The sequence below is a fragment of the Polyodon spathula genome, chromosome 38, assembly GCF_017654505.1.
Source record: "Polyodon spathula isolate WHYD16114869_AA chromosome 38, ASM1765450v1, whole genome shotgun sequence".
NCBI classification, from domain to species: Eukaryota; Metazoa; Chordata; class Actinopteri; order Acipenseriformes; family Polyodontidae; genus Polyodon; species Polyodon spathula.
In genome coordinates, this window is record NC_054571.1 from 1,928,317 (window position 1) to 1,941,050 (window position 12,734).

General features: G+C 46.0%; 1 protein-coding gene across 3 annotated transcripts in view; it reads left to right on the forward strand.

Annotated features, from left to right (window-relative positions):
- The window catches only part of LOC121304588 (regulator of G-protein signaling 5-like), a 29,756-nt gene extending 19,368 nt beyond the window's left edge, over positions 1-10,388 (forward strand). For all 3 annotated transcript variants that reach the window (XM_041235796.1, XM_041235797.1, XM_041235798.1), the window contains one exon: positions 9,083-10,388. In XM_041235796.1, coding sequence (XP_041091730.1) covers positions 9,083-9,116 — 34 coding nt within the window. In that variant the 3' untranslated portion in view covers positions 9,117-10,388. The remainder of the gene's footprint in view (positions 1-9,082) is intronic.
- Positions 10,389-12,734: the final 2,346 nt, after the last annotated feature.

The following is a 12,734-nucleotide window of genomic DNA, read 5'->3' on the forward strand; positions in this document are numbered from 1 at the left end:
TGCTTAATGTGAATTGCTAATAGTTGCAAGGCTAATAAAAATAAGTGTAGCGAGCCAGGGCAGCCCTGGCGAATCCCCCTGTTTACACTGAATCGTTGAGAGGGTCCATGTTGTAATTTGATGGAGTGATTACCATTTCTATAAAGGCTTTAATGAAGCCTTCACCAAAACCAAATAAATCAAAGGCTTTGAAAATAAAATGATGCTCAACGGTGTCGAAGGCTTTATAGAAAGAAAAGAATAAGACTGTCTTCTGATCAGAGTAATCCAGAATATCGAGGACTAGTCTAATATTATTTGCAACGTGTCTATCTTTCATAAAACCAGATTGTGATTTATCAATTATATTAAGAATATTCTTAATTTTCTTTGCAAATATTAGAGCCATTTTATAGTTGTTATTCAATAGACAAATAGGATGCGAATTACCTAAAAATAAAGTATCTTTTGAGGGTTTTGGAATTAATTAAGCCTTGTGTTATAGAGGCAGGAAGACAACCAAATTCAACGCTCTCCAAAAATACCTTGTGAAGGAAAGGAGCCAGTTCTTTAGAAAATGTTTTATAAAGTTCAGAAGTGAGCCCATCGTTACCTGGTGACTTACTACTTTGAAGGGTTCTAATGCAATCTACAACATCCTCTTGAGACAGGGGAGCGTCACACAGTCTTTTATCATTCTCATCAATTGTCTTTATATTTTCTTCAATTGATGCAAAGAAGTATACTATTGAATCTAAAGAGAGCTTAAATTCATATATATTTTGGTAGAAAGACATACAAAACTCAGCTATTTCCTTCGGGTTCTCTGTAAGTGTGTTGTTAATGTTAAGTTTATTTATGGAATTATTCTTATAGAGATGTTTCTCCAATTTAAAAAAAATAAGCTGAATTTTGTTCACCCTCCTCCAACCATTTCTCTTGAACGAATAAAAGCTCCTTTTGATTTGTAAATGTATACATTTGATCTAATTTGCCCTGTAATTCAGTAAGCTGGACCTTATTTGCATTGTTTTCAGGAGATAATTTGGATAAAGATAATAACGACTATTAACTGAGTTTCCTCCTGTCGCCTGGATTTAGTTAGTTCTGCTCCACTTTTCATTGTAAATCTTCTGAGTTCGTATTTTAGCAGTTCCCCGTTTTTTCTGATCACGTTTTCTTCTAACGCGTTCTCCCAGTATAAACCAATAGTATTGTTTATTTTATTTACAATAACTTCATTTTCAACAAGGAGTTATTCAGTTGCCAGTAACAATTTTTTAATTTTGCTTCATGAGAAAGAGATAAATCGAATTGTAAAATTATAGATATATGGTCAGATAAAGGTGTTGGAAATTAGCCAAAAAATCGATTCTGGATTGCTGAGAGCGAGATTTATTACACCATGTAAATTCTTTAACCTGGGAGAATTTATTTCTCCAAATATCCACCAAATCAAGTTCATTAATAAAATTATTAAATGTGTGATTAGTGTTATGAAAGGATTTAGGAGGCCATCTGTCAAGCATCTCATTGGGTGCTGTGTTAAAGTCACCTCCAATCCCAAGCTTGAGATTTGGGTATTTATTTTGCAATTGCTTAATTTTACCCTCCAATGTTTCTATTAAGTAGTTATTTTCTTTCTTTGTATTATAACCATATATATTAATTAATAGTAAGAAACAATCATTAAGTGCAACCATTAATAAAGTAAAATGGCCATATGGGTGGCTATCATGAGATAGAACGTTACCATTAAATCTGTGTTTTGGGCTGAGATGTGCCATCCATATATCTGTGTTTGAGAACAACTCCTGCAGCACGGGCTGAGCCCTGTGCCATCCGTATATCTGTGTTTGAGAACAGCAACTCCTGCAGCACGGGCTGAGCCCTGTGCCATCCGTATATCTGTGTTTGAGAACAGCAACTCCTGCAGCATGGGCTGAGCCCTGTGCCATCCGTATATCTGTGTTTGAGAACAGCAACTCCTGCAGCACGGGCTGAGCCCTGTGCCATCCGTATATCTGTGTTTGAGAACAGCAACTCCTGCAGCACGGGCTGAGCCCTGTGCCATCCGTATATCTGTGTTTGAGAACAGCAACTCCTGCAGCACGGGCTGAGCCCTGTGCCATCCGTATATCTGTGTTTGAGAACAGCAACTCCTGCAGCACGGGCTGAGCCCTGTGCCATCCGTATATCTGTGTTTGAGAACAGCAACTCCTGCAGCACGGGCTGAGCCCTGTGCCATCCGTATATCTGTGTTTGAGAACAGCAACTCCTGCAGCACGGGCTGAGCCCTGTGCCATCCGTATATCTGTGTTTGAGAACAGCAACTCCTGCAGCACGGGCTGAGCCCTGTGCCATCCATATATCTGTGTTTGAGAACAGCAACTCCTGCAGCACGGGCTGAGCCCTGTGCCATGTGCCGGGCTCCTGTGTATATCTGTGTTTGAGAACAGCAACTCCTGCAGCACGGGCTGAGCCCTGTGCCATCCGTATATCTGTGTTTGAGAACAGCAACTCCTGCAGCACGGGCTGAGCCCTGTGCCATCCGTATATCTGTGTTTGAGAACAGCAACTCCTGCAGCACGGGCTGAGCCCTGTGCCATCCGTATATCTGTGTTTGAGAACAGCAACTCCTGCAGCACGGGCTGAGCCCTGTGCCATCCGTATATCTGTGTTTGAGAACAGCAACTCCTGCAGCACGGGCTGAGCCCTGTGCCATCCGTATATCTGTGTTTGAGAACAGCAACTCCTGCAGCACGGGCTGAGCCCTGTGCCATCCGTATATCTGTGTTTGAGAACAGCAACTCCTGCAGCATGGGCTGAGCCCTGTGCCATCCGTATATCTGTGTTTGAGAACAGCAACTCCTGCAGCACGGGCTGAGCCCTGTGCCATCCGTATATCTGTGTTTGAGAACAGCAACTCCTGCAGCATGGGCTGAGCCCTGTGCCATCCGTATATCTGTGTTTGAGAACAGCAACTCCTGCAGCACGGGCTGAGCCCTGTGCCATCCGTATATCTGTGTTTGAGAACAGCAACTCCTGCAGCACGGGCTGAGCCCTGTGCCATCCGTATATCTGTGTTTGAGAACAGCAACTCCTGCAGCATGGGCTGAGCCCTGTGCCATCCGTATATCTGTGTTTGAGAACAGCAACTCCTGCAGCACGGGCTGAGCCCTGTGCTGTGTTTGAGAACAGCAACTCCTGCAGCCGTATATCTGTGTTTGAGAACAGCAACTCCTGCAGCACGGGCTGAGCCCTGTGCCATCCGTATATCTGTGTTTGAGAACAGCAACTCCTGCAGCACGGGCTGAGCCCTGTGCCATCCATATATCTGTGTTTGAGAACAGCAACTCCTGCAGCATGGGCTGAGCCCTGTGCCATCCGTATATCTGTGTTTGAGAACAGCAACTCCTGCAGCACGGGCTGAGCCCTGTGCCATCCATATATCTGTGTTTGAGAACAGCAACTCCTGCAGCATGGGCTGAGCCCTGTGCCATCCGTATATCTGTGTTTGAGAACAGCAACTCCTGCAGCATGGGCTGAGCCCTGTGCCATCCGTATATCTGTGTTTGAGAACAGCAACTCCTGCAGCACGGGCTGAGCCCTGTGCCATCCATATATCTGTGTTTGAGAACAGCTACTCCTGCAGCACGGGCTGAGCCCTGTGCCATCCATATATCTGTGTTTGAGAACAGCAACTCCTGCAGCACGGGCTGAGCCCTGTGCCATCCATATATCTGTGTTTGAGAACAGCAACTCCTGCAGCATGGGCTGAGCCCTGTGCCATCCGTATATCTGTGTTTGAGAACAGCAACTCCTGCAGCACGGGCTGAGCCCTGTGCCATCCATATATCTGTGTTTGAGAACAGCAACTCCTGCAGCATGGGCTGAGCCCTGTGCCATCCATATATCTGTGTTTGAGAACAGCAACTCCTGCAGCATGGGCTGAGCCCTGTGCCATCCGTATATCTGTGTTTGAGAACAGCAACTCCTGCAGCACGGGCTGAGCCCTGTGCCATCCGTATATCTGTGTTTGAGAACAGCAACTCCTGCAGCATGGGCTGAGCCCTGTGCCATCCGTATATCTGTGTTTGAGAACAGCAACTCCTGCAGCATGGGCTGAGCCCTGTGCCATCCATATATCTGTGTTTGAGAACAGCAACTCCTGCAGCACGGGCTGAGCCCTGTGCCATCCATATATCTGTGTTTGAGAACAGCAACTCCTGCAGCATGGGCTGAGCCCTGTGCCATCCGTATATCTGTGTTTGAGAACAGCAACTCCTGCAGCACGGGCTGAGCCCTGTGCCATCCATATATCTGTGTTTGAGAACAGCTACTCCTGCAGCATGGGCTGAGCCCTGTGCCATCCATATATCTGTGTTTGAGAACAGCAACTCCTGCAGCGTGGGCTGAGCCCTGTGCCATCCATATATCTGTGTTTGAGAACAGCAACTCCTGCAGCGTGGGCTGAGCCCTGTGCCATCCGTATATCTGTGTTTGAGAACAGCAACTCCTGCAGCACGGGCTGAGCCCTGTGCCATCCATATATCTGTGTTTGAGAACAGCTACTCCTGCAGCATGGGCTGAGCCCTGTGCCATCCATATATCTGTGTTTGAGAACAGCAACTCCTGCAGCACGGGCTGAGCCCTGTGCCATCCATATATCTGTGTTTGAGAACAGCAACTCCTGCAGCACGGGCTGATCCATATATCTGTGTTTGAGAACAGCAACTCCTGCAGCATGGGCTGAGCCCTGTGCCATCCGTATATCTGTGTTTGAGAACAGCAACTCCTGCAGCACGGGCTGAGCCCTGTGCCATCCATATATCTGTGTTTGAGAACAGCAACTCCTGCAGCACGGGCTGAGCCCTGTGCCATCCATATATCTGTGTTTGAGAACAGCAACTCCTGCAGCATGGGCTGAGCCCTGTGCCATCCATATATCTGTGTTTGAGAACAGCAACTCCTGCAGCACGGGCTGAGCCCTGTGCCATCCATATATCTGTGTTTGAGAACAGCAACTCCTGCAGCACGGGCTGAGCCCTGTGCCATCCATATATCTGTGTTTGAGAACAGCAACTCCTGCAGCAGCAGCCCTGGGCTGTGCCATCCATATATCTGTGTTTGAGAACAGCTACTCCTGCAGCACGGGCTGAGCCCTGTGCCATCCGTATATCTGTGTTTGAGAACAGCAACTCCTGCAGCATGGGCTGAGCCCTGTGCCATCCATATATCTGTGTTTGAGAACAGCATGGGCTGACTCCCTGTGTTTGAGAACAGCAACTCCTGCAGCGGGCTGAGCCCTGTGCCATCCATATATCTGTGTTTGAGAACAGCAACTCCTGCAGCACGGGCTGAGCCCTGTGCCATCCGTATATCTGTGTTTGAGAACAGCAACTCCTGCAGCACGGGCTGAGCCCTGTGCCATCCGTATATCTGTGTTTGAGAACAGCAACTCCTGCAGCACGGGCTGAGCCCTGTGCCATCCGTATATCTGTGTTTGAGAACAGCAACTCCTGCAGCGTGGGCTGAGCCCTGTGCCATCCGTATATCTGTGTTTGAGAACAGCAACTCCTGCAGCACGGGCTGAGCCCTGTGCCATCCGTATATCTGTGTTTGAGAACAGCAACTCCTGCAGCACGGGCTGAGCCCTGTGCCATCCATATATCTGTGTTTGAGAACAGCAACTCCTGCAGCACGGGCTGAGCCCTGTGCCATCCGTATATCTTCTCCCCATTGAGATCTCCAAAGATTGTTATCGTTACTACAGGAATGAGATTCTTGTATAAAACAAAAGTCTGAATTCAAATTTTTAGCATAGAGAAATAAAGCTTTATGTATAAGCTGATCTCTTAACCCCCTGGCATTAAAAGAAAGATTAGAAAGATCAGCTATTTATAATACCGTTAAAATAAATAGATAATAATAATGAATACGAACTAGCTTACTTCACTTGTAATTATCATAACCAGGGCCTATATACAGTAGTTCTGTTTTGAAAAAATCGAAATTGCGACTTCTTCATGTTAGACTAGCAAACTTTGACGCCTTCCATGAAAGCCCTTGCACCAACAAAATAGGCTTGTTTCCCTTCTTTGCGCGCCTTTTTACTACAACTTTTAGTAGTCGCAGAATTTCTCGATCGCCTGGGGATAAGTCTTCTGCAAACTGAAGATTATTTTCCTTCAGAAAAGTCGATTTCTTGGCAGATCTCCAGATAATGTCCTGGTAATGTCTCATTGTGAATTGTATTATTATGCCACGGTGTTGTGAGTTTCCAAGTTGTTTCATGCCTATGGACACTGTTAGTGTGTGGCAAAGTGCATGCCCCTGTGTGTATGTTGTGTGTTAATGTTGGTGTGTAGTCATTGGTACACAGGATATAAACAGGTCTGTGTAACACAAGTGTTTAAAATGTATATTTGTATTTAGGCACGAGGATTGCACAGCACTTCACGTGCAAGTAAAAAGTAATAATATGTGAGCACGGGGAATTGCACTTTATTAATTCACGTGCAGTTGTACCGCGACTCCAATTGAATGATGATTAGCAATCGAGTCACGGTACAGCTGCATGTTTTCACTCACTCGGGGTTGGGTGTTCGGTGAGTGGAGAACGGGATTGGAGACAGAGGTAATAATAAGAATAACAGTAGTTAAAAATATCATCTCACCCTGTTTGTTTAGTGTTAGTCCGTTTTGTGTGTCTGTTTATTTTGGCTACCAGTGCCGTGTCCTGTGTTTTGTTTTGTCTTGCAACCTTTTATTTTCTGTCTGTCTGTGCACTATTAAATGCTGAATGAGATCATTCGCTCAGCTCCACCAAACTCCACCTCTCTGTCGTTTATTTCCTGGTTCCTGTTTCTGGTCTGACGTCCCCCACTTCAGCCGTCTTTGTGACACAGTGACATCACGTAGTTTGACTTTGTGGTCAGGAGCAAGGGTTTGACAGATCTTGATAACTTTTTCTCTTGTGTTTTCTCCTTCATCTTCAGACAGTCCATACAAATGCAAATCCCACCACCTTTTATATCTTTCCAGTTCAGCTATTTTTAAACCAAAATCATCCAGTCTTTTGTCTGTATTATTTACCCGAGCTTCCGTTTGATTTACCTTATTTTTCATATTTTTAATTTCACCGGACATGAAATCAATAGTTTTTTTGATCTGTTTGATCTTCATTGTATTCACAGCCATTAGTTTTTGCAGGCCATCAGCTCTTTTGTTGATTATGAGTTTCTGTGTCGAAATTATATTATGTTCCATGTCAAGGATTGCATCCTTTTTTGACTTGCTTTTTCTCTTCCGCTGTTCATGGCAGCTTGGTATGTTTTATCCTTTTCAAGTTTTATATTATCGTTCTTTTTCTTTATTGTTTTAGTTATCTGTTCAGTGGAGTATTATTCACACATGCGCATATCATATATATCGACTGAGTCTCCTCCGCTAATTTACCACAAGCAGAACTTTTCAATTATTAAGGACGAAAAATCTGCTTTTTTAATTTTTAGAAGTCGAAATTAGTATCCATGGCTTTGTTATTTTTTGTGTTTTACATAATTTCCGATTTGCATGCTAGACAACTTGTTAGTAACTTTTTGGGTACGAGCTTCGTTTATACGATGCACTTACATCGCCATCTTGGCCGAATCTTCTCTCTCTCTCTCTCTCTCTCTCTCTCTCTCTCTCTCTCTCTCTCTCTCTCTCTCTCTCTCTCTCTCTCTCTCTCTCTCTCTCTCTCTCTCTCTCTCTTCTCTGTCTCTCTCTCTCTCTCTCTCTCTTCTCTCTCTCTCTCTCTCTCTCTCTCTCTCTCTCTCTCTCTCTCTCTCTCTCTCTCTCTCTCTCTCTCTCTCTCTCTCTCTCCTCTCTCTCTCTCTCTCTCTCTCTCTCTCTCTCTCTCTCTCTCTCTCTCTCTCTCTCCATCTCCTCTCTGAGTTCAACTTTCGCGCTTGATTACGCGACAACAGATCAATGGAGAAAAACATGAGCTACATAATTAGAAAGCGCCAAACCTCCCCTTTCATTTTAAATGACGGAGCAAGATGAAATTGAAGTTTTAGATGCCGGTGTCTATATTATACAGCGCGGAGTTTATAACGATTTTTAACGGCAAACCGTGTTTGTTTACTGTACTGGTGATTGGGGGACATCATGAATGCCAGGTTATTGTGTGGGAGTTTATACCGCCCATCGCTTACTGCGGACGACTGTACTCAAGTGTTGGTCATGTGACCCAGCCTGGGATGCGAGTGTCAATCTAGCAAGGGGTTCATACACATGTTTTGGTTTTGGTATGTAACTAGCAAAGTCCCCAACATGGGAATGTGACAAAACAAAACTGCTGCTCTCCCAACTCCCATTGTTCTGGTTTTAAGTCTGATCTCTGTAGGTCCAAAAAGTTTAATCATTAGTGCTGCTGTTTGTTTTTTGTTTTTGTTTTTCTGGCTGGAAATGTGGATATAGCTTCTTAAATAATCACGTGTGCGGGAATGACGTCAAAGTGTGCTCATGCGCAGTACACTATCAGAATCCTTTTTCTGAAAAGCGTGTTTACGTGGCGTACATTGTATTCGTTTTGGGAATACTTTAGGTGGTGTTTTCCAAAAACTCACTTTCGGAATTTTCTAATACGTTTACATGGCTTTTGATATCGGACGGAAAACTGTATTCCAAAAAAATATCAGAATCCTTATGTACATGTAAACACACTGAATGTCTTGCTGTACTGAGCGATCCAGAGAGCTGCTTAATGCCACTGTCAAGCACCCACTGCTTCCTCAATTCATTCCTTTTACAATGAGATGGTGGTGATTGGCAGTTTTAATGTGAAAGGCGTAATAGAAGTGTGTTTAAAATATAATCCAGTTACTCAATGCGCTGTGGAAACACACTTGCATGTGGATTGTTTCACACGCAGTTCACTTATACTGTGAGCTGGCTTTGAACCCAAACCTCGGGGGGGGGGTGGTAGAGGCAGACAAAGCTACTGAATTAGCCCCCTGCACCACCCGGCTCCCTGTGACAGCTAAGCACTCTAACACTGTATGTGGAACTAGCTTTCCCTGTCAAACTGCCCTCTCCATTTCTTATTGCACAGATGTGGCGTTGCATGGCAGCAGCAAGAGGAGTGATCGAAGTCCTGCAAGTAGTCGAAGATCAGAATGTCACTTGTCCCGGAGGATCTCAGTCAGCTGTCGACACACAACCCTGGCAATGACATTCCTACACTGTCAACTGAGCTTGCCAGACTGCATGCGTAACTGGAGCCTCACTGCTCACCCACAGTAGTGATCGCCTTATAGACACTATTACACTTAGCATCCACAAAGGGGGGCTATAGACACTATTACACTTAGCATCCACAAGGGGGGGGCTGTAGACACAATTACACTTAGCATCCACAAGGGGGGGGCTGTAGACACAATTACACTTAACATCCACAAGGGGGGGCTGTAGACACTGTTACACTTAGCATCCACAAGGGGGGGCTATAGACACTATTACACTTAGCATCCACAAGGGAGGGGGGCTATAACACTATTAAACTTAGCATCCACAAGGGGGGGGCTATAGACACTATTACACTTAGCATCCACAAGGGCACAAGGGGGGGCTATGTGGTGCAGCCCTCATCATTATTCTTGGAGCAAGCTGTATTTGGAGTTGTATTAGGGTTACAGTGCATATGATGTTCTTATGCACTGCACAGCGCCTTGCATTGTTAATATGCTGTAAAGGATCCACGGAAGTGATGCACTGTTTAACATACAACAGAGCTGACTTAAAGAATTGGTTTGTTTACATTCATGTAGAGCAATGGGTTGAAATCTGGGTTTGGGGATTAAGAATTATATTCAGTATATTTATTTCTTCAGTTTCAAAGCATTAACTTTGTAGGCAGTGTTAAACAATGCCTTAGCAAGGCACTGAGGCTGAGCAGTGGTCTGCTTCTCGGTCCATGCAGACACATTCGTGTGGAGCACTGGCTAAGCTGGAGCAGTGGTCTAGTTCAGGAGTTTTCACCCGGGGGTACGTGTACCCCTGGGGCTACTTCTAAGGGTCACAGGGGGGACGCAAGACGACTCAGAAATGCATAACTGAAAATGAAAGCAAGAGAAAATAATGATCTTGAACTTATAACGGTATTATATATTCTCTAAACCTTGATGTATACTTATTTAATCTTTGTCTAGCAGCTCAAATGTAACGGCTAATAAAAAAAACAACACAGAATCTATCACGTCCACATTTTCCACCTGTACACATGCGCGGTTTCGAGTGCATGGATTTAGGTGAAACAGGTGTCTGGCGATTGTGCCCGGAGAGGGTCTGTGCTGCTCATGATCTTTGCTGTTTTCAAGTTGTATCAGTGAAGCGCAGTGTTTCTGTGTTTTTTAGAAGTATAAATGCTCTGGTAAACATGCACAGTCATCACAATACTCATACTTTTACAGTTTTTTCTTTATTACCGCGGCTGCATTTTATTAACAGCAATAGCAGCTGGTTGAATATGTGTTCGGTGTTTGATACATTTCTTACTTGCAATAGAAAAACAAAGGAAAACACAAAAGTTAGAAAGTGCAAAGTGACAAGGACATTCAGAGTCCCTTTGGATCATTTTTAGTTAGTAATTAATTAGTTTTATTTTGAGGTTAATGTTTTTGATACTGTAAACATTTATAAGGGCTGAGGTGGGAAATAGTAATGTGATAAACATTTACAGTGCAAACTATTTTGTATTATTTATAATGACATTTCCCAATAGAAAGCGAAAGATTCCTGAATACTACATTTTAATTCTTTGCATCCAAGTTTTAAGAATGAAGCCTACTGTTTAGTTTTCTGTCTCAGCAATTTGTCAGTCCCAGTAAAATTATATATTAAATAAACGGGAGAAAAAAGAAACGTGTTATCAGACTATTCTGCCTTTTATTGCAACTGTGGTACCATTCAATGAGCGAAAATTGTAAAGGGTACTTTAGCTGAAACCTCCTGACAGAAGGGGTACAGTTTAAAAGAACATCTCCCTCCATTAGCAAAGACTGCCTCCATCCCTCCAACAGCAAAGACCACCTCCCTCCATCCCTCCAACAGCAAAGACCACCTCCCTCCATCCCTCCAACAGCAAAGACTCCCTCCCTCCATCCCTCCATCAGCAAAGACTGCCTCCATCCATCCCTCCAACAGCAAATACCACCTCCCTCCATCCCTCCAACAGCAAAGACCACCTCCCTCCATCCCTCCACAGCAAAGCAAAGACCACCTCCCTCCATCCCTCCAACAGCAAAGACCACCTCCCTCCATCCCTCCAACAGCAAAGACTACCTCCCTCCATCCCTCCAACAGCAAAGACCACCTCCCTCCATCCCTCCAACAGCAAAGACCACCTCCCTCCATCCCTCCAACAGCAAAGACCACCTCCCTCCATCCCTCCAACAGCAAAGACCACCTCCCTCCATCCCTCCAACAGCAAAGACCACCTCCCTCCATCCCTCCAACAGCAAAGACTCCCTCCCTCCACCACTCCCTCCCTCCATCCCTCCAACAGCAAAGACCACCTCCCTCCATCCCTCCAACAGCAAAGACCACCTCCCTCCATCCCTCCAACAGCAAAGACCACCTCCCTCCATCCCTCCAACAGCAAAGACCACCTCCCTCCATCCCTCCAACTCAAAGACTCCCTCCCTCCATCCCTCCAACAGCAAAGACCACCTCCCTCCATCCCTCCAACAGCAAAGACCACCTCCCTCCATCCCTCCAACAGCAAAGACTCCCTCCAACAGCAAACACCACCCCCCTCCATCCCTCCAACAGCAAACACCACCCCCCTCCATCTCCCTCCATCCCTCCAACAGCAAAGACTACCTCCCTCCATCCCTCCAACAGCAAAGACCACCTCCCTCCATCCCTCCAACAGCAAAGACCACCTCCCTCCATCCCTCCAACAGCAAAGACCACCTCCCTCCATCCCTCCAACAGCAAAGACTCCCTCCCTCCATCCCTCCAACAAAGACTCCCTCCCTCCATCCCTCCAAAGCAAAGACCACCTCCCTCCATCCCTCCAACAGCAAAGACCACCTCCCTCCATCCCTCCAACAGCAAAGACCACCTCCCTCCATCCCTCCAACAGCAAAGACCACCTCCCTCCATCCCTCCAACAGCAAAGACCACCTCCCTCCATCCCTCCAACAGCAAAGACCACCTCCCTCCATCCCTCCAACAGCAAAGACCACCTCCCTCCATCCCTCCAACAGCAAAGACCACCTCCCTCCATCCCTCCAACAGCAAAGACCACCTCCCTCCATCCCTCCAACAGCAAAGACTCCCTCCCTCCATCCCTCCAACAGCAAAGACCACCTCCCTCCATCCCTCCAACAGCAAAGACCACCTCCCTCCATCCCTCCAACAGCAAAGACCACCTCCCTCCATCCCTCCAACAGCAAAGACAACCTCCCTCCATCCCTCCAACAGCAAAGACCACCTCCCTCCATCCCTCCAACAGCAAAGACCACCTCCCTCCATCCCTCCAACAGCAAAGACCACCTCCCTCCATCCCTCCAACAGCAAAGACCACCTCCCTCCATCCCTCCAACAGCAAAGACCACCTCCCTCCATCCCTCCAACAGCAAAGACCACCTCCCTCCATCCCTCCAACAGCAAAGACCACCTCCCTCCATCCCTCCAACAGCAAAGACCACCTCCCTCCATCCCTCCAACAGCAAAGACCACCTCCCTCCATCCCTCCAACA